The 27920-nt window shown below is 43.4% G+C and overlaps 1 protein-coding gene across 1 annotated transcript in view; it reads right to left on the bottom strand.

Annotated features, from left to right (window-relative positions):
- Nucleotides 1-27920, bottom strand: part of EIF2D (eukaryotic translation initiation factor 2D) — a 163010-nt gene that overhangs the window by 27364 nt on the left and 107726 nt on the right. The window contains exons 8-12 of the mRNA XM_086923411.1: nt 24950-24995; nt 24045-24148; nt 23334-23492; nt 22492-22581; nt 17551-17646 (exon numbers count right to left, since the gene is read on the bottom strand). Coding sequence (XP_086779537.1) covers nt 17551-17646; nt 22492-22581; nt 23334-23492; nt 24045-24148; nt 24950-24995 — 495 coding nt within the window. The remainder of the gene's footprint in view (nt 1-17550; nt 17647-22491; nt 22582-23333; nt 23493-24044; nt 24149-24949; nt 24996-27920) is intronic.

Genomic DNA, 27920 nt, shown 5'->3' with positions numbered 1-27920 from the left:
ACAACAAAGCATTGGCATTTTGAATGATGGCACTGGCTCCAAGGGGTGGGGGGCTCACTGGAGCTATGAGGTACTGACCCTCACCAGGACAACAATATCTTTTTAGGAACCACTTCCTTCAGAGTGTCAAGTGGGCTGTCTGTCCCTTAAACAACCTTATACAATGAGCAGCGCATTATTACTCAAGGTAAAGGTCTCCACCTCAGCAAAGTGCACTAAGGGCCTTTAAAAGGCAAAGGCCCTCTCCAGTGATTAAGGCCCAGAGAGCCCCAACCCGAGGTAAACAAGGACATGTCCGACCAGGCCCGAGGGGCAGAAGCTGGAAACACCATCTGCGAGGCTAGGAGGCACTCTTACTGATAGTGTATTGTAATGGAATTTTTATAGCGCCTTGCTATCTCCTGTGACGTCAAAAGCGCTTAAAAAGAATGACCCTTACTGATATGGAAAAGCCACCTTGGAAATGATGCATCCCTTCCCCTGAATGAGTCGCCTTTTGAGGCATATCAGTTTAAAGCGAAAAAACAAACTGCAAAGTAAAGACAATCGCGACAAATGGGAAAAGGTACAAAACACAAGGAAGGCATTACGTCTGTTGCAAAAAACAGCTAACAACTTACGTAAGCCACAGGGACACTCAAACACTGACGCAGCACGACGAATAGTTACAGCTGGCTGAACAGCGGTTCGTATCCTAGAGAATAGCTAATGAGGCCTATGAATGCTCAACATGGGCAAACAGGGAACAAACGGAGTGATTAAGCAAAGCCTTCACACAGAGAGACACTGGACACCCGAGGAAGGCAAGCACAGTAACCACAGCAACATGGGTCTTTTAGAAAATAAAACAAGCTCATCCCTAGAGGAAATAAGATTTTTCCTCAAGGCAGAGGCAAAGTCCACTCATTTATATTTTAAATAATTGGTAACAATAGGCTAAGCTATGAAGACAGCCCTAACAATGTCTCTGGCTCTGTAGTAGCACGGTGAAGTGTGTCACATGTTCGGGCATTAGAGTGATTCTGCCTCAACCTATTGGTTTGTTGGAGGAACTTGGCAGTTATTATCTATAGTTTCTCTTTAGGCTTGTCCCCAATCCATATATTATGCTGGAAATAATATTGCCCCCTCCGCCAATCGATCTCACCCCTTAACACCAAGATCGAACATGTGCACTCGTTTAACCACTATAATTTTGATAAATGTCCCAACTCACGTTATTGAGAGATAAACAACAAGGGAAGCAATCATAGCAAAAACAGGAAAGGGTGAAATATGGAAACAAGTTACTTTGCATCAGAAGAATCAGCGGGGAGGCAGCATGTAGAGAGTGAATGAGAGAGAAAGGCAGCAAGATGGACAGAGTGGCAGAGAGAGAACGAGAATGAAAGCTAAAGAAAGAGGAGGATGTGACGAGGAAAAGGGGGAGAAATATTGAGAGACAGTCAGAGAAAGAGGGGAATAGAGACAAATAGCAGTTAAAAGAGAGGAAAGAAGAGACTGAAAAGTGAGTTAGGAGAAAAACATACAATGCTTCGCGAGTATTAAGCGCTACAAGGCACAGCTGAACCTCTGGTTGCAATTATTTGACACATTTCTTAACCTAATAGTCCTCTATGCTAGAGACATGCAGGGATTTGTCATCATACAAAATTATACGAAGTGGACACTAGCCCAATCCAAAATATGGATTTTACCCACTTTCTGTAAGAAAGTAATGGCACACCATTCAAATGCCTCCACCAGCCAAAAATACTTGACAGGCAGACACCAGTGATAACATCGACTAATGTCTCATGATAAAAAGCAGACAACCATACGAAAAGTGCACCCTGATTAAGAAAAAAAAGTACTCCGGCACCAAACAAACGCTGAAAGCATCGCATAAAAACTGACCACAAAATAGTGTCCGCACCACAAGAAAAGCAAACAAGGAAGCCAGATGGCAAATACAGACAAGCGCAGAAGTTGTACTTTGGTTTGAGATCTTTACAGCCAAAGCAGGAGTACCGAGATTGAAAGCAAAGAGAGAGTGAGTGGGGGGGGGGGGGGGGGGGCAAAGGGACGGCTAAAGGCCCTCCTATGCAGACCTAAAAAAGGGGAGATGGCTGAGTGTGAGATGCAAGAGTGGACCAGGAGTTAAATGACTAAGTCCTAAGACTCTTTTATCCCCCAGGATGCAGATTACTCAGCAACATAATAAACAAAACAATGAGAGAGGTACAGGGCAGCCAGTGTCTTTAGTACACAGCCTCTTAAGAGCTCTTGTATAACTTGCACTTCACCTTCTCATGAAGCATCAGAAGAGCAGTGCTTGAAGAATTGTGTGGGCGGCTCATGTAGATGCCTATATATCTCTCCAACAGGAACATGATCGCACGTTGCCATTCACGTTGCTTTGATGGAACCATCTCACACATTTGAAGGATGGGATGTTTCACAGAGGATTGAGATAATCCACCTAAAAAGTTTGGTCTTGGACATGGGCTTGCTTGCATCTTCTTTATCACATTAGGTGATGAAAAACGTAAAACCTAAAAGTAAAGTACCTATTCTGTACTACCTACTCAATGAACTGCATGAGCCCTGAGGAAGTTGTTGTGACTTCTTGGTTTCCTTTGAAGCCTCCGTGGCTGGATTGGGTTTTCCCTCTGAATCACTTCCCCTTGAACTCAGGAAAAGGCACGAGCAAGAAACGTGGGGTGTATGTTGGCCCATACCTTACATGACTGAAAAGCCTTTACTGTCAGGAATGAGAACTGGGGTCCAGCTGTTAATATCTGCATGTAACTCATTATTGTGGCTGCAATTGCATCAGTTGTGTCTGCTGCAGATCTCCAGCCACTGGAAGATTAAAAAGGAAAAGGTTCTTCACATTAAAGACAAAGTCCATGACCTTACCTTGGGCTTTCTGCTTTGTGTCAGAAGACTTCAACCAGGCCTGAGGTGCTTGGACACTCCGATGTTTATAGCCCCAAGGGCGATATCTGGGAGTGCCATACACATCAGCAGCCATTACTTAGCACCCTCTTTGCCATGACGGACCATGTTACATTCCTGGATATCTCTGAGAAACAGGCAGGGGAAGCAATTAAATTGGGGCCAAAGTTGTAGACCGAATATCACCATCACCACAGTAGCATAACCCCGTCTAAAGCTAGACAGCAGTGTACTGGTATTTCTCCTTTCTGTAGTTCTCCATTTTAGGGTTTCCTGGTAATAAGTGAAGGTGAAGCTTTACCCTTAGACAGGCAGCCATCCTCACCACGAGAGACTGATCCAGAGGGCTTAAAGAGAAAGGTTGTATCTTCCGCAGTTGTATACTTGTCGTCAAGACAATGAAAACACAAGTTTGGATTGTGGCTTCAAACCTCTGTGCCCGTTGAAGACCTGTGGCTCAGTAGAAAGTGGAGGCTACAACAAAAACACCGAGGTGGAACAAGGGTACAGAGGCCCCCATTCTCCAGCAGACAAGATGGTGGCCAGCAGCTCAAGAGCTAGAAGGACAAAGTCTTCAATTCCTTATCTTACTGTTACTGACATCTAAACTTGGTTTCTCATGCGGAGGCGGCTCGAAGCTGCATCAGTCACTGAATCCCTAAGATTCGAGAAATATTCTGCAGCAGAGGGTTCAGCGTTAGGGTCAGTAATGAGATTGGGGATTAGGAACTGTAATTGCCTGCAGAGCAGGAACCACGTTTACTGATGTTGGGACCTGGACCAGTGCTGGAATGATCAGTGCAGAGCTGAAGCATGGTGAACAGGAGCAGTCCCTGGCCTAAAGCTTCGCGTTCTAGACGACAATATGGACTACTGCAAGCTGAAGAAGTCACTTTTCTAGAGTGCCCGAGTGTGCCTCATTCTTAGGATGACCATAAAAATCAAAACAACTGGAAGGTACTGCATAGGGGTAAACTTCCCAGACTGGAGACGTGTACCAAAGGGCCACTGTTGAGTGTCTGCCACGAGGTCCGGGGTAGAGAGGGGTCCATCAGCACGAGCGTCACCCCAGAATCTACTCAGAAAGCGAGAGGGCGTTGTCCCTGTAAGCAGGTGAGAGACAGGGGTCACAGACCAGCAGAACCGATCCATTAATGTCTGCCCTTCGCCTGCTCTGTTCTCTACAGCCTCAGCCTCTAAGAGGTAAGGGACCAGACCGCTGAAAGTTGTATTGATTAAAATATGCCCTCCCGGTGGGTGCTAGTATTTGGCTGGTAAGGATGACATCCACGTGGCAGAGAGAGAAACCTTGCAAATGGCGCCTCACTTTGTCATTAAGTGAAGGGGTTTAATATCACAACCAGTTCTCGAGTCTCAATATTTACTCCTTGTCAGTTCCTCTTTAACCTAAAATTCCTTATGTATTGTGGTACGACGTGCTTCCTCTATTTTTCATACACAGACTATTCTTCAGAGGGGTCCTCTAGTAAACAGAGAGGTATGTGTAGCATAGTTATTCCATGAGCGAGACGTGCAGAAAGTGCCGCTCAGCAGATGTTAACTCCTGGAGGTACTCTGAACTTGGCTTTAGGTTCAGCTGTTGCAGCAGCTCGCGACAAGGAAGACAAAAAGGGGAGAGCACGAAGAAAATCCAAGGGAAATTGGGGGCAGGCGTCTCACATTACAAGAAGGTGGTTCCGGTCCACACTAACTGGTCAAATAAAAGGGAACGGTCACTTCAATGCTTCAAATGGGTAAGTACTCACAGGTAGGGAGTACATGCACTTCTTAGCAGGGGCTCAATACTTTTATTGGGAGAGTACCGGAACTTCTCCGTAGCACACTGGTACTCTGGGACAGTAAGTATCTACACGTAATTGAATTTCAACCACTGGTCACATCTATGCACTGGAAGACGACCGGTCATTCGTGATCATGCGTGCTCAATACTGCTAAGGGAAGCTCTGAATGTAACTAAATGGAGAAGCATTTTGCAGTCTTGCCACTAGATGGCAGTGTATCCAAAGGTTTGAAAGAGAAGCTATACGACATAAAAAGCATTGACAAAGCCAATAGGTCTCGCCTTTGGGACACATTGACTTTGCCAATGTTTTTTTAGCGATGCTGTGCACCACTGATAAAAAAGAATATAAAAATAGCCTATGAAAGCCACCAGTGTCATTTTGTAGACACACACACTACACATTTGCATACCTGCAAAAAGACGCAATAAAGAAAACCATGCTCTCCCAAGGGGGAAGTGTGAACCTCTACTTCCTTGGAGAGAGTAATTTTGACCATCAAAAGATTGGTTCAATTTCTCAATAAGACAGTCTTATTTCAGTTTCTTTAACCCCTTCGCTGCGGCACAAATTCAGACGCGGGGGTGAGTGTGGCGCTTCCGTGCTCGTGACGGAACCGCGTCGTCATAAAACACAGGTCGCGTGTGCTCATGACGGCGTGGTTCCTTCATGACCACACCAACTCATCAATTCGCCCGCACAGGCTGGCAATGAGTGCCGCGTGGGCGCAGCGGCCGCAGCATGACGGGGCCACGCTGTCATGAGCACACGCCGCCAGTGTCTCATGGCGGCGTGGTTCCGCCACGAGCAGAGGAGGTTAACAATAGGAAAATATAATTGATATTTTGTACTTAAGTCAATCCGAGTACCTCAAAAGTATGCGCTGAATCAGTCGGTCACTTGATGGCAGAAGGCTCAAAGTGCTGTGTAGCCCTTCTTCATAATTTAAGTTTGTGTGGTGTGAAGCAACACATTTTTTCTGTTACATTTGTTTTACACTTCGTTTACATTGTCGTCTGCCCTAACTTGGTGAGAATGTACATAATGAATAGTGGTTCTGGAGCAATCCTGAGAGAGTCATGATGTATTTTTCTAATTATTTGATACACTGAAGCAGCCTACTTTTTCTGCTACATTTGTTTTACACTCCGCTCACATTGCCGTCGGCTACAATATAATATGAATAGACGTGCTAACGTTTTCACACCCATTCCTTAGAAATATCATGGCATGAATACTTCAGGGGGCGGAATGAAATAGTGCTTTTTATTAGATAGCATTTAGAATATTGGAATCATGTCCATCGAGCACACAATTTACAGTGATTGGCTTAGTTATGTCATAAAGGGTTACGGCGATACGATTAACATATTTGCAATGGTAAATCTCTCGTGTGGAGTATCAGAAACTGATTATTTCTTTACTTTTCAACGGCGAACACATTAGTGTGCGATAGTATTGTCGAGAATAACACGGGGTGTGTACTGGTAGGAATTATAACTCAGGGCTAAGAACAAAATGTATCTTCTATCCTCTTCAAGTTTAACAAACTCGTTAATCATTGTTTACTTTCCTTTTGTGTTAACATAAGCGGAAGCCAGCACTGTTTTGACCAAGTTTGAGCTCTGAGTGGCTCGTGGGATAGTGTTTCCGCTATACGGACGGATGTGCGTGCTCGCTGGCGGACCTGAGATGAAACTACACTTTGCTTAATTCGAGCACCGTGATTGGCTTAGAAATACACTGTGAATAAGGTTTGATATTCCTTATTAGTTGGCAGTCATATAGTGGGTATTATTCATGTTCCCTTGCACTTGATTGGAGGATGAGATGTACAGACCATTATGGACACCGTTGTTCGTGAAATTTGGCGGGAGTGAACAGAATCTCTGATTGGTCCTTGAGGTCTATTTAAAGAAAGATTGTGCTCCAGAACAATTCACGGCCCATCACTGAGCTGACCATGTAATACAACCTTAACTGTGACAAAGCGTCACACATCAATAAGACAACCTAAACAGCGACTAAAAAAATTCCACTGTCAGAAGGAATTTGACAGAAGAAAACAAGACGCAGACGCAGAACAATGCACAGTGGATGTACACGTACCCAGTGTCGCCGGCCTGGATCTCGTTCGAATTATCGTCACTTTTTGCCTAGGTAAGAGCGGGGGACTTGTTGAATGGTGAAGTTCTTTTATAGTTTTTAGCATTTGTATTAAATGATGGGTTATTTTGATTTTCAGATGGAGGCAAATGGTTGCTCTTCAACTGTTCGAGATTTATATTGGATGCTTTACTTTGGAGGTAAGCCTTGCAGTCTTCACTGAATGCTGGACTGGGGGCGATGATTTTGTAACTTATAAATATTTGGATATATGATTGGTGACTCATTTTTTTTAGATTTAAATGTGAATATCACACAAGTCACTTTATCCAGGCCTGAATAGATTAAGAAGTTGTTATTGTGAGGTGAGACTTGAGGCATTTGGTTACTATTATTTGCAGTTCCTATGTGTGATTGTTAAGTTTGGGTCACTTCGTATATTTGATCAATTATAATTTTGATGGAGTCAATATCATTATACTCTGATGTAACGACAATTCGAGTTCTGATATACAATGAGGCATGTGTGAGCTGAAATAGATGCAATGTGCTTGGGGTTTATACGTTGTTTTTGCGCTCTTGTTTAGGCTTTAGAAATTAAACTGCCAGAAGACTTATCAATTGAATTTTGTTGCGAATTATGGTGAGAATTTGATCTGCTGAATCTAAGTACTGATTAGAGGTCACCGCACCATTGATTGATTACAGTTATTGCGAGGTAGGCTACTGCAATGTTTTATTTATTCTTCTTGCTGACTGTAAGCTCTGTTATAGAATGAACCTTTTACCTTTTGACAAGGATATTTAGATGATTGTATTTCTTGTACCAAACTGATTAATGTTATTATTAGAATGGTGTATAGGCAGGTATAATGCTATTCTGGTGCTAGTTGTTAGATGTTACAGTTACGTTCTTATATTGTATGTTTATTTTTGTAAAAGAATGGTGCAATACCTAATATATATTTTTAATTTCTTTAAAAATGAATTTACAGCCCCGATGATGTCCATTCCGGACGAAACGCGTTGGCTGTTTTAAGTTATCTACACAACATTGATTTGGATGAGATTGGATTATTGAATCCATATTGAATTGGGCTATTTGTGTTGTTGGATTACATCTTCTTTTGCTGATATTGGATGAACTTTGCAAAAATAAAATTTTGGAAGACAGCATTTTGAACTGAAGACTTTTTTACTAATACGACGCTCCTTCCTTCAAATCTTTATTTTCAAATTGAATTAAGTTCAAAATATCAATGATTTTTTTCTATTGTTAAAGAATTAAATAAAGCTGTTTTACTGAGAATTGGAACCAATCTCTTGATGGTTAAAATTACTCTTCCCCCAGAAAGTAGAGGTTCACACTTCCCCTTTGAGGGACCACTGTTTTTCTTTATTACTTAATCACCCAGGTCTCAGGGTTACTGGGTTTCCGCCTTTTTTTTTTAATAAATGGTGCAGGCCCCCTATTTCCTTTCCTTTTTATTTACCAATCCACATTGGATCAGTAAATAAGTAGAAAAAAAGTGCAAAAAACAGGTGAGTGAAGCAACACAAAGGCATGGGTGGGAGATAACTATACTATAATACACTTGTATGCCGGTTTTCCCCCTCGCTGCCTGGATTGATCAAATGAAAATGTCCCCCTAACAAAGGGTTTTGCGTCGACGTGGCAGAGTCTCTCTTTTGGCTAAAATGGCGGGGGCTATAAACTAGAGTAATAAATCGCCCCACTGCCCACAGATGACCATGAGGCTGCATACCAACTCGGTCAGGGGTCACCTGCACTGAGATAAGGCTCTCTCCTCCTCACCAAGCAGCAACATGGATGCAGCAACATAGAAGCTGGACCAATTGGACCTGCCCATTAATAGAAAGGGAAACTGGACTTGCTAACCCAACAACAACAGACAAAGGACTTATACTCCTGCCTCCCTATTTTCTCTTTTTTGGCAGCCATCTTAGACTAGTCCACCACTTCGGTGGCCATCTTAGACTAGTCAGTCATCCTCATTAACTCACACCTATAACTATCCTTTATTTCTCTCCTCTATTCTCTCCATGCCTCCCGCCTTATAACCGCGGCCATCCTCCCACACATTCCACCCCCCCCCTCTTCTACCTCTTCTACCTACACCTCTTCCATCATGGAACGCATGGGCAAGCAGACATACAAGATTAACTATCCATCCGAGCTCACCAAAAAAACAGCCAAACGCTTCAAACACAACTTCCTGAAGGCGCACCCCGAAACCCCGTTTGTGGACACCTACTTCTCGCTAATTAATGGGGCCACGAGCACCGATATCATCTTCTACACCCTACGTAGAGCACAGTGGAGGAAAGTGCTCCTCGCCACCCTCACCATCTCCACCTCTAGAAAATCCGCTCATGGCCTAACACTCTTTATTACACCATCCCAACTTTTCCCGGGCAGAGCAACCATCTCCATCTATAACAATGGGATCATCCTATTCCAATCCACAGATAGGAACCTTGACCTACTCGACAATCTGTTCCCCACCTTCTTAAACCATATCTCCAACAGGCGGTCCGCCACGCCTAACACCACGGGCTACACAACACCCTCTAACTCCAAGCGTCAGTCCTTCTTGCCTAAACTATCACAGCAGAGGAGCATCTCACACCTCTCCCCTCCCCCCAGCGCGGTAATCAGTCACCCACCCGATCATACCTCCCAAAACCCCCAATGCACTGGCGAAGATCACCCCCCTTCGCACATTCCCCATGCCCCCACCCTCCTTACCCCCCACCTCACGACTCCTGCGAGCGTCGCAGAACCCACTGTAATCAGTCACCCATTCGATCTCACTTCCCCACACCCCTCATGCACTGGCGAATATCACTCCCCTTCACACATCCCCTATACCCCCACCCTCCTTACCCCCCACCCCACACGAGTCTCGCAGAACGCACCTCCACCGCCCTGAGCATATCTCCCACGCCCGCGACATGACCAACTCTCACCCTTTCCCCCCCCCCCCACTCTCACTCCTCACTACCCCAACTCTACGGCCAGACTCACGGAACACACCACCTCCCTCAACCTAACCCCCTATCCTCTATCCCCCCATTCTTAGCCCCCACCATGTCACTCCCTCCTTCTCCAGCCTACACTCATCCCTCAACTCTCCTGCGCCGCCTTCCACCATCACCCACGCTACCGACCTCCCCCTGTCCTCATCCACGCCCCTTGCTCACAAACTCTCTCATCCATCGAATGCCACCCCACCTACTACGGCCGAAGAGCCCTGCACCATCGCGTGCACATCCCGCCCCAATCGATCCAGTGCTCATCCCATTGCCCTACTCAATCACTCACCCACTGCTCTCACTCCCAATACCATCCCCAATCCAACTCTGGACATGATCATATCCACCCTCCTACAAGTCAAAGAAGATCTTCACATCATCAAAGAACTTCTTTCCGCACACCCCAGACACCCCCTACCCACCACTTCCGCGCCCAACAAGTACACCACTCGCCCCTCAAACCATTTCACTCATCACTCCCCGCGCTGGCCCTCTATCCCCGATCGCAAGGCCACCGACCGCCCCCGTCGCACCCTAAACCACCTCTCTGACAGAGACTTATACACTCTACTCCGATCATATGGCCCAGGTCCCACAAAACTCCCACCCACCACACACCTTCCCATACCCACGATTCTCACAAATCCCCTCAGGCCCCCCACACTGAGCAATAGAAGCTCCGTCCCCAGTAATCTCAGAAAAGTCCCCCTCTCCCTAGAACACTCACCCACTCTCCTCACCCCCAGACTAAAGTGTATCCTGCTCAACTGCAGATCGGCCCGAGACACTCCTCCGGCATCGCGGATCTCATCTTATCAATGGACCTCGATCTAGCCATTCTGACTGAAACGTGGCTAACTGAAGCCTTCACACCTATAATGGACATACTAGTCCCCCCCAACTATCACATTATTAGACTCGACAGAAATGGCAAGACAGGCGGGGGAATCGCATGCATCTATAGGAGCAACCTCATTGTCTCTAAAGGTCCCTCCCCCTCCCTCACCTCCTGCGAACTCATCTACCTCGATATTTCTAGCGAGGGCAAACCGGTATGCTCCCTTCATGTCATCTACCAACCACCCGGGGACAACCTCACCTTCTCCCAACAACTCATGGACACGATAACCACCAACGCCGGTCGACAGATCACTCAAATCTACTTGGGAGACTTCAACCTCCACTGGAACGACCAGAAAGACGCTGTGGTGAATAGCCTTAAGACTTTCCTCAACGCGCTTGACCTCACCCAAATCTGCAACCGTCCAACACATGAAAAAGGCTCTATCCTTGACCTTATCATCGCCAAAGAAGACTCTACCCAGCTGGAGGCAATCAAACCCTGTGACTGGTCAGACCACCATATCATCACCTTCTTCATCAACGAAAAGGTCAAACTTAACCCGGCTCAACCTGCCAAAACCAAGATCTGGAAGAGGGACATGAAGAATCTTAATCCAAACTCCTTGCCTGCCCACACAGGCAGTCTCCTTCTTCCCCCGACGGGCGTCTCTGATGTATATTCTCTGACCGACCTCTACCTAGACACTATGACTGCAATAATCAATGAAGCCGCACCCCTGCAAATGAAGAGAGTCGCCACCAAGAACTCGAACCATGGTATGATGGTAGACTCAATGAAGACAGACGTGCTATGCGCTATGCGGAGATCTGACCCCTCTGCACTGCACCTTAGAACGCTCAAGAGTAAGAGAAACGCCTACTTCAGAAAAATCAAACGCACAAAATCAGTCTTCTTTAGCCAACAGCTGGATCAAGCAAAAAACCGACCAAGAAAGCTGTTCGAGTTAGTCAAAACCCAAACCAAGACGCAACCTCTACAACCTAACAGCTCAACAAAGGATATTCCAAGTTGCGAAGACTTTTCTGCTTTCTTCAAGCAAAAGACCGACAATATAAGAAGTGATCTCCTCAAGGATGTAAGTCGATACTCCTGCTCCATATGCATAACTAACACTCAACCTAAAAACAACGCTTCATGGTCGTCCTTCGACACCTATACTGAAGAATCAATTCACAAGCTGCTTGGCACCTTGAAGCCCGCCAATCACCTCACAGACCCCCTACTTGCCAATGCTGTTAAAGCCCTCACCCCCCTGCTCCTCCAACTCTGGACTAAAATCATCAACTGTTCCCTTCAACAAGGACTCATCCCAGACTCCCTCAAGATAGGGCAAGTCACGCCTATACTCAAGAAACCCACAGCTGACCCGGTCGACCTAAACAATTACCGACCTATCACAAATATCCTCACTCTGGCCAAATTGCTAGAAAAATGCGTACAACTCCAACTGACAAAACGCATTGATCAGTTTGACCTCCTCAACCCTCACCAATCAGGATTCAGAGCAAAACATAGCACGGAAACGGCTATGACACACATAATTGACGACGCCCTCCAAATCCTTGATCACAACGAGTCCTGCCTCCTCATCCTTCTTGATCTCTCCTCAGCATTTGATACGGTCAAACACGAGAATCTACTGGAGCTGTTAAATACCAGAATGGGCATATCCGGGACTGTTCTCAAATGGTTCACGTCCTTTCTGCACAACCGGTCTCAGAAGTTCAAGATCAACAACGCATTGTCCTCACCTGTGCCCGTAACACTAGGCGTCCCTCAAGGTTCCTCCCTATCCCCCACATTGTTCAACCTCGTCATGGAACCACTCACTACCTTGCTTCAAGCATCAAATGTACACTTCCATATGTACGCCGATGACACTCAACTACCTCAAGCTACAATCCCCTGAAGACATCAAACTTTTGAATGCCACACTAAGAAACACCCAAGCATGGCTGGCCGATAATCACCTCAAACTAAATGCTCTGAAAACTGAGTTCCTTCTGATCTGACCTCCTGCGAAAAAGGCCATCACCCAAACCTGGCTCAATCATCTAACCGGACTCAATGTCCAGCCCACCATCATGGACTCTGCGAAATCCCTTGGCATCACACTTTACTCCAATCTCGACATGCAGCAGCATATTAGCAAAGCAACTAAGGGAGCCAACTTCCCAATCAACACGCTGAGAAAACTCAAACCCTTCCTACCACCCAAGGACTTCCAAACTGTTGTACAAGCCCTAGTCATTCCTCGCATAGACTACGGAATTGTGGCTCTCAGCGGGCTCCCCCTAACAACAACGGCACCCATAAGAGCCTCCCTGAACGCGGCCGCGAGACTCATCACTGGTTCAAGAAAACACTCGCATATATCCCCTGACTTAAAAGCCCTGAACTGGCTGCCTTTTGAAGCCAGAGTTCAGCTGAAAATTGCCTGTATGACACACTCGGCCGTACACCACAAGTCACCCAACTACCTCACTCACAAGCTGACTATATCAGGAGGCTCAAGATCCAACAGAAGCACAAAAAATCTCCTCCTGAAACCTCGTAGATTCCGGAAGGAAAAAACATACAAACGCTCCTTCTCAGGAATGGCACCCAGGATCTGGGATGCACTCCCGCCAGAAACTAGGCTTATCCCCTCCACTGTACTCTTCAAGAAAGAGGTAAAAGCCATCCTTATGGCTAAGTTCACCTGAACCCCATTGCTACTGGAACAATGACATTACACGGCTCCTATATTATCGGCTACCTGAATTTTTATCTATGTTAGTCTCTTTTTTGATTGCTACTGGATCAAAATCATTGCACGGATGCTATATTATTGGTTTCCAGATTGTTTATTATGGTTTACACTATGATTTGAGTGCTCTACTAACTTGCAATTGACTTATTACTGACTACTATACTGTTTTCAACAGTGTGTTTACCCACCCTCTGGGGTGCTATAATATTATTCGATTCGACATTGCACGGCTTCTATATTATTGTTTCCTGATTGTTATTAGTGTGCATACAATTGTGCGATTGCTACCCTACTTTACAACTCACTCACTACCGAATATTATATTGTTTTCAAGAGTTTGTCAACCCTACCTCCTGTTTCTGTAAAGTGCTCTGATATCTGCAAAGATCTTGTCCGCGCTATATAAAACTTTCAAAATAAAATAAATAAAATAAATAAGCAACATAGAGGCATGGGTGGGGGAACAAAGCGGAGGACACAAGTGGGGGAAGCAACATGGAGGGCACAGGTGGAGGTCAGAGACAGGCAAATGGTTAAGAGAGAGCAACACGGAATGCGGGGGGAGAGAAGTACACTAGGAGACAGTAGAAACACATGCACTCAGCCTCCAGCTCGCCCAAGCAAAAAACCGCCCAAGGAAACTGTTTGAGTTAATCAGAACACAATCCAAAGAACAACCCCAGACAATCAGCACCATGAGCATCACACCTTCCTGTGAAGACTTCTCTGCTTTCTTTAACCAAAAAAACGACAACATAAGAAGCGATCTCCTCAATGACGCAATCCTTTACTCCAACCCCCAACTCACAGCAGCGCCTGAACCAAAGAACAACGCTACATGGTCATCCTTTGGCACCTACTCCGAAGAAGAAATTGGCAGATTGCTCAGCACCCTGAAACCATCCAATCACCTCACTGACCCCCTTCCTGCAAACGCGGTAAAAGACTTTACCCCTTTGCTCCTCCCACTCTGGACTAAAATTATCAATAGCTCTCTTCAACAAGGATCCATCCCTGATGCCCTCAAAGTCGGACAAGTCACACCTCTACTAAAAAAAACAACAGCAGACCCCACTGATCTAAACAACTACCGCGCTATTACAAATATTCCCACCCTCGCTAAACTGTTGGAAAAATGCGTTCAACTACAACTGACTAAACACATAGACAAGTTTGATCTCCTCAATGCTCATCAGTCAGGCTTCCGTTCAGGGCACAGTACCGAAACAGCCATGACTCACATTGTGGACGACGCCCTCCAAATCCTAGACCAAAATGATACCTGCCTCCTTATCCTTCTGGATCTCTCCTCAGCATTCGACACAGTTAAACATGAGAACTTACTCGAACTGCTAAACACAAGAATGGGCATATCAGGGACTGTTCTCAAGTGGTTCACCTCCTTTCTACACAACCGCTCACAAAGATTCAAAAGCAACAACCTGATGTCCTCTCCGGTACCTGTATCGCTAGGCGTCCCCCAAGGATCCTCCCTCTCCCCAACACTGTTCAACCTAGTTATGGAACCTCTCAATACTTTGCTACAGACATCCAATGTTCACTTTCACATGTATGCCGACGACACCCAACTCTATCTCAAAATACAATCCCCCAAGGACATCATGCTTCTGAACACCACGATCAGAAACACCCAATCCTGGCTTGCAGAGAATCACCTCAAACTCAATGCACTGAAGACTGAGTTCCTCCTAATCTCACCTCCCGCAAAAATCTCTACGGCTCAAACAAGGCTTAAGCACTTAACAGCTTTAAATGTACAACCTACCGTCGTAGACTCAGCAAAATCCTTAGGCATAACACTTGACGCCAATCTCAACATGCAGCAGCACATCAGCAAGGCAACCAAAGGAGCAAACTTCCAAATCAATACCTTGAGAAAACTTAAAGCCTTCCTTCCAGCCAAAGACTTCCAAACTGCAGTACAATCTATAGTCATCCCGCACATAGAATACGGAAGCACCGCCCTCTGCGGGCTCCCCCTAACTACAACGGCACCCCTAAGAGCGTCCCTTAACGCTGCAGCGAGACTCATCACTGGCTCAAAAAAACTCGCATATTTCCCCTGACTTTAAATCCCTGAACTGGCTACCTTTTGAAGCCAGAATACATCTGAAAATCGCCTGCATGACTCACAAGGCTGTACACATGAACTCACCCGCCTACCTCACTCAAAAGCTGACAATCTCGGGTGGCTCTAGAACTACTAGAAGCACAAACAATCTTTTGCTGAAACCTCGAAGATTCAGGAAGGAAAAAACCTATAAACGGTCCTTTTCAGGAATGGCACCCAGGATCTGGAACTCACTCCCTCCGGAAACGAGGCTCATCTCCTCCAACAAACTGTTTAAGAAAGAAGTAAAAGCGATCCTCATGGCTAAATACACATGATCTATTATCCTGTAGCTCTCATGAATCCGCTCCGTAATACCTGCCTGACCCCTGGGTCTACCTGTACTACTTGTATCATGCCTTATTTGATTGTATATGTTCCCTCTTTGTATTTTGATGTATTGTTAATGCACCTGTCTGACTTTGCACACTGTACCTACACCACCTCAACCATCCCTATTTTTGTACTACTGATGCACCTCAACCATCCCTACTTTTGTACTACTGATGCACCTCTGTGACTATACATCCTGCACGCATTTACCTCAACTTTGCCCACCTTGATGTTTTCTCCAAAAACACTTGTAGCACACTTAAACAAGTAAATGTTTATTTTTGTACTTTTATATTATTGGCGCAACTGTTTGACTATGCACCCTGTACTACCTCACCTATTACCTACCTCCTGTTTTTTGACCTACCTATGTAACTATGCACCTTGTACCTAACTACCTCAACTATTACATTCTATTACTCCATACCCCCCGAGCCCTTGTAAAGCGCTCTGATATCTGCAAAGATCTTGTTCGCGCTATATAAAACTTTCTAAATAAATAAATAAAAATAAGTAGTGAGCTTAAGACAAAGGAAAATGTGGTTCCCTAAATAAAAGAAGTGGAAGGACACAAGTAAATTGTCAGCGCTCCAGAGAGGGACAGACACAGGATGAACAAGGCAAGTCATCGAATAAGAAGCAAACAAATGAGAGTGACAGTGAAGCTAACAAATAGTAATCAATGAGCAGGCTGTGTACTGCAAGCCTATGTACTTGGTACACCCACAATATGTCTTTTGCAAGCGTTAGGCTTGACCTCAAAAGGTAATATATTTTTCGTTTTCTTATGAAATCAGAATTGTTTTTTTATCCGCATGACGTGCATGACAAAATAACCGAGTGGATTAACATATCCACTGCAGAGATCAGGCAGTAATATTTAGGCTCAAATCCCAGCAGGCCTAATTCAATCTTCCACTGGTTTTCGACTGGCACTAATTTGTGTCAGATACCAACATGAAGTGAAATATAGCTGTAGGAACCTGCATTCCACCATATTAGGTACAGATATCATTTTAACACTCTTATTTTTAAGTGCTCCCACTGTTGGGAGATATGGGAACTGAGCAGTGTTAAATTGATTTTATCAGAATCACACATGAAGGTGAAGAGGAGTAGAAGGGTTTAGAACTCAAAACACAAATGTACATTTACCAAGTAAGATATTCGCTTTGACAATAATCTAAAATAAAAAAAATGAAAAAACTCAAATCTACCGCTCAACAGGAAACAGCCTTAACAAATAGGTAAATACATCACATGCCTTTGCCTCGCATTTTTTAGCACACATTTTTACCACAAATATGCATTTACAACGCATGCCAATACCACGTATTTAAGGTAAATTGGAAGGGTGGGGGTCTACCCCCACAAATACATTGTTTTTACATTGTGGTATTGGCATGCGATGTAAATGCATAATTGCGGTAAAAACGTGTGCTAAGAAATGCGAGTCAAATGCATGCAATGTATTTACCAGCGTTGTACCGTCGTGCAACCCGGCTCAACAACCTGCAACTTATTCACAAGGTCACATCACCTTCCAAAACCAGAGTTGGCTTACCTGGTAATAAGGTCATCCCATTTCAGCTTTGCCACTTCCTGGTACTCTGAGCGCTCCAGCAGGCAGTCGCAGAGGATGGGGTCCACTCTCACCAGGCTAGGAGGACAGATAATTAAGGTCAGAAAAATTAGTTCAGTAGTCTAAAGGAAGATACATACCAACAACTGCAACCGTATCGGTACTCATGACATGCAATTATATCTCTCCCAGCCTCTCAAAGCACCAGGCCATCAGTAAGAACTCTAGTGTCACTTGGACCAGTCCATATCTAAAGTGTCTAATCAAAAACTTTCAGTATCCAGATTTGGTTCATTGAGGTACTTTCTTTCTCATAAATGATGGGGCCACCTATGGCATAACAAAGTTTTGCAAAAAATAAACCCACTTCGAGTAGAGTGCCTTGAGAATCACAACTTCAACATCAGACGGTGATAACATGTGGAATCTCCTTACTAGAATGTGCAGTTCCACGAAAAGACTAACACAATTCTACAGGTAGTGTGTAGAATTCTACTGGAGGAAATGAAGAGAGGCAGTGATGTAAACAGTGCTGAATTCAATAACAAACAGGGCAGAATTCTCAACAATCAAACCATATTACTTAGGTATATGGAGATTATTTGTTAAGAGCAGTGCTTCCAAATCAAACCTTTCCTAGTGCACCGTCCCCTCTATACTCTTATGCTTTTCAAAAGGACTGTGGTTTCCAATGGCACTACTGGGTCAGTTCTCCCATACACTTTCTAACACTGAGTGAATATAAAAGGGTGCTCAACAGGACACTAGGTGAGTGGGCCTCTAGGAGATCAAGATTCAGTGGCAGTGTGTGGGTGCCCTTAGGATGTTCCTATAACAGTGTAATAAAGGCAAATTGTGGCATGGCCAATTTAAATCAGGCTAATTCCGACATCAGTCAATAATCTTCAATAAATCAATTGTTGTAAGCTTCTGGGGTTTATAATGTGGCCGTGAATGTGTTCCAAATTGTGTGTGTGACAGTTATGGAATGTATTTGTGATTGGGGAGGAAATCCAGTATTTTACAGTCACTCATGAGACAGCAAGGGGTCAATTTATACGTATGTGAAAGTTATGTTTATGTATTAAACAGGTTTTTCTTTTTAAAATTTTACTTTTAAACAAATAGGAAAAAATACATTTCCAATACTCTTATCCATGATTCTCCCTCATTCATAACAGGTTAGAAATAAAATGCCCCAGCAAGAACCCAAAAAACGATTCTAAAAGAACATTTTCACTATAAGAAGTGTAGCGCACTTGTGCACAAGCATACGTCAACATGTGTAAACTGTGCCCATAAATTGGTTAGTCACCTACCAGTATACTAAATGCCCACATGTCTCACCACAAAGGTAATTGTTCCTTACTTTCGCGTCTAACTGATTGGGAAAAATGACTAAAGAGTTTAAAAGGCTTAGAGAGGGGTAAGCATATGCTTGAAGAAAATGAGCAGGGTCGAACATTCTATCCAAAAGCTGCCTTTCTTTTCTTGAAAGTGACTCAGGTGAGCTATGCCTCTGGATTTGCTCACACTGATGCCCTCTGATAAGTTTGTGCCTTTGGAAGGCACCCAAAGCCACCTTCTGTGGTGTAATGAGCAGTAAACACAGACGAGCCTGAACTCCTATATGTATGCGGAATTTGAAAGGCAAGAGACTGTACAGATCGTGACAATGGCTTAGGTTGCTTTATTACCTTGAGTAAGACAATCTTAAAAGTAGATGCTCACAGTCCAAAGGGTTTCATCCTTTCCAGGTAAAACTTCAGAGTGCTCAAGAAATTTAGACTGGAAAATATGATGTGGTCTGGAGGACTGGGAGGAAAAGGTCTCTGGTCAAATTAAATTTTGCATAAAAGAAGGCAAGTAATGCTCTTCATCAGAAAAGCCTGAAGCTTGCCCATGAACCAGGTTTTCCAAGTTAGGATGAAATTAACACAAATGAAGTACGGAACAGTAAGCCCAAAATGGGATTTAAGAAGGAAAAAGAGAGACTGATGAAATGATGCACACTTCAGTGTATAAGGAAATGTTTCAGAAGAAATATTAAAATATGCTTTCATAGCCGATCAGTGATGTGCTCAGAAATCAAACTAAATCCCAGTTGAGGCCAAAATAGAAATACTGGTCAAATTATCCAAAGAACTTGCTCAAAGCTCAGAGACAACACTCTTGCAGATTTGGAATTGTATTTATTTATTTTGAAAGTTTTATATAGCGCGAACAAGATCTTTGCAGATATCAGAGCGCTTTACAAGGGCTCGGGGGGTATGGAGTAATAGCATAGTTGAGGTATTTAGGTACAAGGTGCATAGTTACATAGGTAGGTAAAAAACAGGAGGTAGATAATAGGTGAGGTAGTACAGGGTGCATAGTCAAACAGTTGCGCCAGTATTATAAAAGTACAAAAATAAGCATATACTTGTTTAAGCGTGCTATAAGTGTTTTTGGAGATAACATCAAGGTGGGCATAGTTGAGGTAGATGCGTGCAGGATGTATAGTCACACAGGTGCATCAGTAGTACAAAAGTAGGGATGGTTGAGGTGCATCAGTAGTACAAAAATGGGGATGGTTGAGGTGGTGTAGGTACAGTGTGCAAAGTCAGACAGGTGCATTAACAATACATCAAAATACAAAGAGGGAACATATACAATCAAATAAGTCATGATACAAGTAGTACAGGTAGACCAAGCGGTCAGGAAGGTATTACGGAGCAGATTCATGAGAGCTACAGGATAATAGATCATGTGTAAATCGATTCCCTCCTAGCCACTTGTACAATAGCAATGTTGTCTTCTGCTAAGCTAGTGCTTCAGCTAGCTGCACAGCAAAAACTGGAGGGTGAAAAATCAGCATGACTTGATGAATTTAAACATCCGGAATCTGGGCAAGCAACCAAAAGCTGCCCTTTGGAAGGAGAAGCACTTTTTCGAACCGTAAAATGTGAGGCCAGAATATCAGAATTCGCCAAAAGCTACATGATTTTTAACTTGATTTGAGTCAACAAACCAGCATCTCTTATGGATTTTTAATTCGAGATGAGTCAACAAACCAGCATCTCCTATAGTTTTTTAATTCGAGATGAGTCAACAAACCAGCATCTCCTGTGGATTTTTCACACCACAGATGGAATGCAAACGCCAGACAATGAGTGTTGACTTTTGTCTTGAATATATCCCTGCAAACAGCATCAGCTCTCGAAGACGAACATTGGAAGGCCTTGATTGATCTCCCACTAACGTGGAGCTGCAGTTTTCTGAAGAAGTCTGCTTTCACACCTCTTTCCTGTAAGGAAGAACGTAACCAGCAGAATGTTCAGCTCCAGGGCCAGTCCTAAATATGACCAGCTTTTACCAGCGCCACTGGAATTATGTGGCAGGGAACCACCAAATTATGCTGCAGGGTTGACTAAATTATGTGTCAAGAAAACGGAAATTATGCGGCACATTTTCTGATAGTATTACTTCAGTATTTTTGTGACTTTTATACATAGTGATTCTGTCTGGGCAAAGATTTCACATCATAAGTACCAGGTTAAGGAACAAATACAGAAATAAACAAAGATGATCAGTTAACCTTTGAAATGGGCCTTCCACTGTGCATGAACACATATCCCCAAATGTTTATAAACGTTTGATCCATTTGAGCTAGAAAACATTTTTTCGTTTGAATCTTCAAATTATGCAGCATATGATGGATTATATGGCAAATTCCAAATTATGCACAAAAAAAAGCTATGAACACAAAATTAAGTTCTTCGAGTGGCACTAGCAAAGATGCATGCAGCACAGGACTAAACCCAACACCCTGCTACCCACTGCTTGCATAATGAAACTACTGCACTGATATGATCTAGGGGGATTTGAAAGAAATATTTTCGGGGAGGGTCTTCAGGCCCAAAAGTGGTGCAGAGCTTCAAGGGTTTCATGTGCAGATCTGGGTGTGGGAGCTTCAAGAAGGGATGCGACTGATGACTTCCATATTAAGCTCATCAGACAGAATGCGAGGGTCTGGGATCAGAATGACAGTAGGAATCCGGGCATAAAATGGAACCTCCACCAGCAGGTCAGAATCTGGGCTCTACCAATGAAGACATTCAAATACAGAGCCTGGAACTGCACACTTTCTGCCCTGTATGTAGACTGAGTGTAGCTATCCGCAAAATGATGCTGCATAGTCCTGATGTGAAGACAAGCCAGTGGGAGGACGTGACTGTAGGATGTAATTTGATCTATCCGTCTCTGAAAGGAGATGCAGATGAACCTCAAGAAGACAGAGGTGGATTGGCATTACAGAACGAACCACTGCGAACACCTTCGGCTGGAGTTCACGGCAACATGCAGTTATCGATAATGATAATGTTGATCGCAAGGTCTACATTTCAGAAAACTGACAACACTTTATCTTGATGGAAAAATATAAACACGCCTTTTGGAGATCCAGAAATGACATTCACTCCGCACCCTGCGTTAGCTTCAACATCTGAGCCAGACTAATCGTGTGAAGACGCTTGTTCATGTCATAACAATCTAATATGATCCTGATCCCGTCTGGCATCTAATGAACAAAGTATCTGCAGTAAGGCTTTAATCCCTTTTCATTTTAGAATTTTTGAATAGAACATCTGCAGTATTGGCTGGAACCATGTATGAACAGTAGGTAGGTTTAAAGTAAGCTTTCCTTCATAATACTGAGACCCCCACTTGCATAATGCTGTCAACCTTCCACCGACTAGAAATGCATGCTACAAGAGGACCACAGCAGCTTTCTGCACCCCATACAGGAAGTCAGAATGATGTCTAGGAGAAATGTCTAACTGTGCCAGGGCAAGAAAGAGCAGAGAGAGCTTGTTTTGAAAAATACACTCAATGGGGACACAAGTTAGACCCACCTTTCACACACTGAAAGCTAAAACCACTTACTTTCTATTAACTTCATCGACAAGCTCATTGTTCTTGGCATAGCTGATGACAATGCTTCGGACGTCACTGGCTAAGAGATAGTCTCCTTTCCTTAAAGAAACAAGAACAATAGGTTTGCTAACAGCTCAGTTAAGCACTGCTCAACCTGAACGAAAGGTGATTTCAAAGCAACTTATGACAGGCTGTTGTATCTGAAAATCTGGTGCACTGTGGAGGGTATAAGACAAAAAGGGAGGGGTTTGGGGCGGGCGAAGGGGAGGGGGAGCTCTGCCAGCATGAGAATGAGAGTGCACTACTTCCTTTAGCCACAGGGCAAACGGCCTATGACAAAAGTTCCACATTTCACCCGAGACCTGCCCACCTCTACTTGATAGCAGACATTGACGCACTTATTGTGGATACTGCTAGCGTCAGGCAGTGATGTATGTGTGTTGCTTAGAAGAGTACTACATATGTTTTCCCTCCTCCAAAAATTAGGTATTCAACAAAAGCACAACTCTTGGGCAACAAAAGACTGTATTTTATCCCTGGGTATACAGCTCTGTTAACCATCTTGAAATTGCTCTTTGCATCTGAATCTTTAATCTATCCAGCCTGAAATATGTCCTTGGATGTGAAGCTCGAGTGTTGGACTCGTACTTAAATCCAGATGATGGTGCACATGTAGCATACATAGTTCTAAATACAAACTATTACAAGTTGACCTAAAGACAAGGCCTTCCTCCAGGGTGCTTCTATGCAACACTGAACCTTGCGTGTATTTGTCCCCGCTACCGAAAATGATCATTTTTGACCGACATGAGCCGTTTAGATTCCCAGATAGAGAGCTTTCCATGCAGTACCTGTGTCCAGACTCCTTGAAGAGTGGTGCCAACCTTGCTGATATGCCATACAGAGGTATAATTTCTGGAGGCTGAAATGTGGGGTCCCCGCTGCCTTCTTTGCTTTCCGAAGTTTCAATGGCCGCAGACTCCATATCTGGCACCACAAATGATCTGATACTTAAACAAGACATGAGGTTGACAGGTTAAAATGTTAATTTTGCATGTTGAAGTAATTTCTGGCATTTACGCTAAGACTGACGAGGTTCCTTGCAATGGCCACATGCCTTCTACTATCAAACATGTGCAAGGTGATTGAGTACAGAAAAAGCAGTACAAATATTAAAGTTGATGGAGTTGAACCTCAATGCTATCTGGAATAATGATTGTGATGGACACAAGTCTCTGCATTATGCAAAAGAGGCAAGAGGGAATTGAGGGAACCTTACCTTCGTGTGGTCCCAGTGATGGGAGGTGAGGGAGCATTTTACCATGCAGTCCTAAAGAAGTAGGTACTGGAGCCCTGGCTCCTTGTTATCCCCTAGTTGAAAAGAATTGTAGCCTAGCTCCATCCTCTCCCAAAAATGGGAATGGATGGTGCAGAGATGGGTGGCGATGGACCTCAGTTCCAAAACTATCCTAAGGCCAGTGTGATGACGCACAGGCCCACGACATTTCAAAGTTGAAAGTAAAGGTACTCTGATAAGCAACGTATGTCTTATGATAACTTACTCATAATGCTTCCAGTCGATGTCCACAATGCTCTCTACTCCTTTGGTCAGTTCCTTCACCTGCAGGACCTTTCTCTGTTGCATACAATGCAGGAACTTTGAGAGCTGCAGAAACCATGGCAAGGCAACACATTAGCACTTCATTTTGATCAAAGGTAGGGAGATTATAGAGGAGCATCAAACTGAACCAAAACCATTGCTGTAGTTCTTCCCACAACGCACACAATAAAATAATATAATTTAACAATAGCTTGTTTTCCTTGGCCTGAATACTGCAGTCTGGCTACTTGTAAGCACTGTAAATAACAAGTATCAATATATTTAAAGGTACACAAACTGTCAGCCTCATAAAAAGTGCGAGCTAAGGACATGCATAGAGTACTAGCATGTCACAACTGTCCACCTCAATTGTGGTGACCTACTGGACCTATGCGAGCACAGAAACATATATCTGCAACAATATAGCGAGTAACCTCCATCACAAGATACACAGCAGGGCCTTCCATTGGAAAGATATCTGAGCAATGCAATGAGACATCTGGACAAAGAAATGCGAAGACATCTCAGCAGCACAATGTCAAGATATTTGGTCAATGCAATGGCAAACGTAAAATATATTGACAACCCAATGACATGATGTCTGGACTAAGAAAATATAATGACATTTGAGCACAATAACGACGAGATATCAGGACAACGCAATAGTGAGATATCAGGACAACGCAACGGTGAGATATCAGGACAACGCAATGGTGAGATATCAGCACAACATTCTGGGGAAATACCTGCACAAGACAATGGTGAGAAATGTGCACAGTGCAGGGGCCAGATGTCTCAGCATTTCAACAATCAGATATTTGCAGTACACACCATTTAGCCCCAGGCAGAGGTTTAAAAATGTCTCACCTTCTTGTAGCTCGACTTCTTAATATCCACCTGCTGTCCTTGTGGGCTACCACAAACAAAAAAAGAAAATCATGAGTTAGCAAAACCAAAGCGATATGCAGCAGATGGTGATATTTACCAATGGACTTAAATGATAAAAAAAAAATAAACATTTAGTTGATATCACGTGGTAAATCTAGTCAAAATACCTGACTATACAACTACTGTGAATATTAACACATGCTTGGCTACTTTGAACAAAATCAGTTGTTTAAACACCTCAGCTTCTTCCTTATGGGGCACTTTGTGGTGAGGTGGGTGGTAAAGAGAGGCAAAAAGTAACATGTCAACAACTATGACAATAAATAGCCTAATTCAATGCACATGCTAATCAAAGACAGCTCTGTACTGACTGCATCTAATTGATGTGGAAGCACAAGAAGTAATACAAGAAAAAAAAGTTGATAGAAAGGGATCAGACATGAAGTTCTAAGTCTCGAAACACCATAATAAAGATGGTTTGCCGGGTCTTGCTCTACACGTAAATGTGGAGCTGTTGTGCATGTACAATAGAAGTCTTGTTGCGGCTAAGCTGCCTACTTTAGAACCTGGACAATTCAGCAAGTGACCAAATATCGTGTGATTCTGGGGGAAACACTTAAATATTCATGTACCTAAAAAATGTGAATTGTTATAAAACTGCATAATGAAAAGGTTTGGTACTGCATTTGATGGTCGCAATATTGAATTGTCTTACGCCTAGTTATGTACAGTGCACCCTTGCTCCCCAGCTAGGTTTACTAAATACAAATTTAATACTCTAAAAATAGAGGAGGGGTGATCCAGTCCTTTTCAAATACTGTTACTGCCTCTTGGGGGATCCTCCGCATAACGTCGAAGAACAAACCACAGTATTGCTATGCTGCCTCGAACCAGAAAGTTATACAGCAGTCTAATACAGTCAAAGTCAGAGCACTTTATAAAACTCAATTGAGTGAATTGTCTCTTGCCCCAGCTGCTGCTATCAGCCGAAGCTAGGATACAAACGTATAGATCTTAGCACGCTCTCTTTTGATTGGGTCAATTGCTCAAGGTTCACAGAACAGGTAGAGTTACGATGGACGAGTCCATGTTATGCCAAAAAACTGGCCGTGCGTTCTGTTCCGATTAACCACTTCAGGGCTACAAGCAAAACCATAATGCAAACATAAGTGTTTTATCATTTCAAAAAAGGTCAAATAAAAACAATATGTACAATTAAAATCCAAAAGCTGTATAGCTGTGTCTTGAATCTCGCTTGTAACCTTGTTCCCATCTGTCTGATCTATATGGCCATGAGTGTATCCACTCCCTATTTCGTATAGATCATGTCACAATTGTTTAGCCTCCAGTTTTTCAAACACATCAACTTATTTTTCAATAATTTCACATATCTTCAATATAATCAAGAAAGACATCATCGTTATCAGGATTTTATTCAGATTTTAGACATACTTCAACATGATTTCAATTCCATAAATATAATTAGTATAGAGAATCCTTTAGTACAGAATTCCAAACTCCATGTGTACACCTGAAGAGCACGGGAAATAGGATTCATCTCAATGAACTTTAGAACCAACAGCAGGTGAATTAGACTCCATGAAAGGGTTATATTTATCAGGAATTTGTCAGCGCAACAATGCGAAGAGACTGATGCGATCCACATTAATAACACAGGGACGTGTTTATATAAAAGTATCAATAAGATGCCTTTTTGGTGCGGCAGTTCCATACCTCAAGAGAGCGGATAATACTCGGTGTTAGCACATTTGGACTATGTATGATTGAAGTCATGAATCTTCCAGACGTGGGTCAGTATTTGACATTCTGGGCTAGCATCAATAGGCATTACAATATTCAGTAATAAACAATGACCCACTTTCTTTACCAGAAACCGTTGAGGAGTGGAATGCATGCCCACTTTTAACCAGGTATAAACAGTCAATGCTAGATCAGAGATTTACATCGGCCCCTCTGTTTAGGAAGGTCGAAGAGGGATCTGCAATTTCAAGATTGTGAGATATGTCATTCATAACAGTTGGAATATGACGAAGAGTGAACGAAGTTACAAGATGACCCAATAGAAGGATTATGTTACAAGCATCTGTTCTTGGCATGTTGTGCTGTAGACGAACATGCTTTGCAGAAGTCTGCCATCTAGTGTTGGGCTTGGATGATTACAAGTTGTTTTTGTTCCAAGAAGTTTTCTCCGAGTCTCAAGGCTGTGTGTGACTTCTCCTCTTGGTAATACTGCGCATGGTCATCAACGTCATCCTCAGATTGTTTTGCCGTTTATATCTGAGAATGTAAGAATGCTATATATATGTAAGAAATGAGATGGCCATGCATTAGATAGGAATATACAACGTATAAACCGCAACCTACACAAGATTTGTTATTGGGAAGGAGGGTTGGCGCATGTGAATTTACAGCAACATGATAAGAACAGATGCTTCCAGGGTAAGTAACATAATCCGTTCGAGGCATGTGTGCTGTAGATACACATGCTTTTCACAGACTGTAAAGCAGTCACTCTCTCAAGGTAGTGGTAACTTGTGGGGGTTGTAGTAGTTTGAAAAAGAGTTTTAAGTACCGCTTGCCCAACAAATGCTTGTTGGCGTGCAAATACGTCCACACAATAATGCTTTGTGAAAGTATATGGAGTAGACCATGTTGCTGCTTTACCAATCTCAGCAAAAGGTATGTTCCCTAAGAATACTATGGAGGCCCCAATTTTTCTGGTACAGTGAGCTTTTGGGGAACAAACAGAAGTCGTTTAGCGTTTATATAGCATGTTTGGATGCATTTAACTATCCATCTTGAAATGTTTGATTTTGGAATTTGCTTTCCCATAAAAGGAGGAGCAAAGGCATCAACATTTTGTTTTGTTTTTCTAAAGGCTTTAATCCTGTCAATGTAGTACATTAATGACTTTTAACATCTAATATGT

This window comes from Lissotriton vulgaris, chromosome 5, assembly GCF_964263255.1.
Source record: "Lissotriton vulgaris chromosome 5, aLisVul1.2, whole genome shotgun sequence".
NCBI lineage: Eukaryota > Metazoa > Chordata > Amphibia > Caudata > Salamandridae > Lissotriton > Lissotriton vulgaris.
Note: the sequence above shows the minus strand (reverse complement) of the source record. Positions and strands in the feature narration are given on the sequence as shown.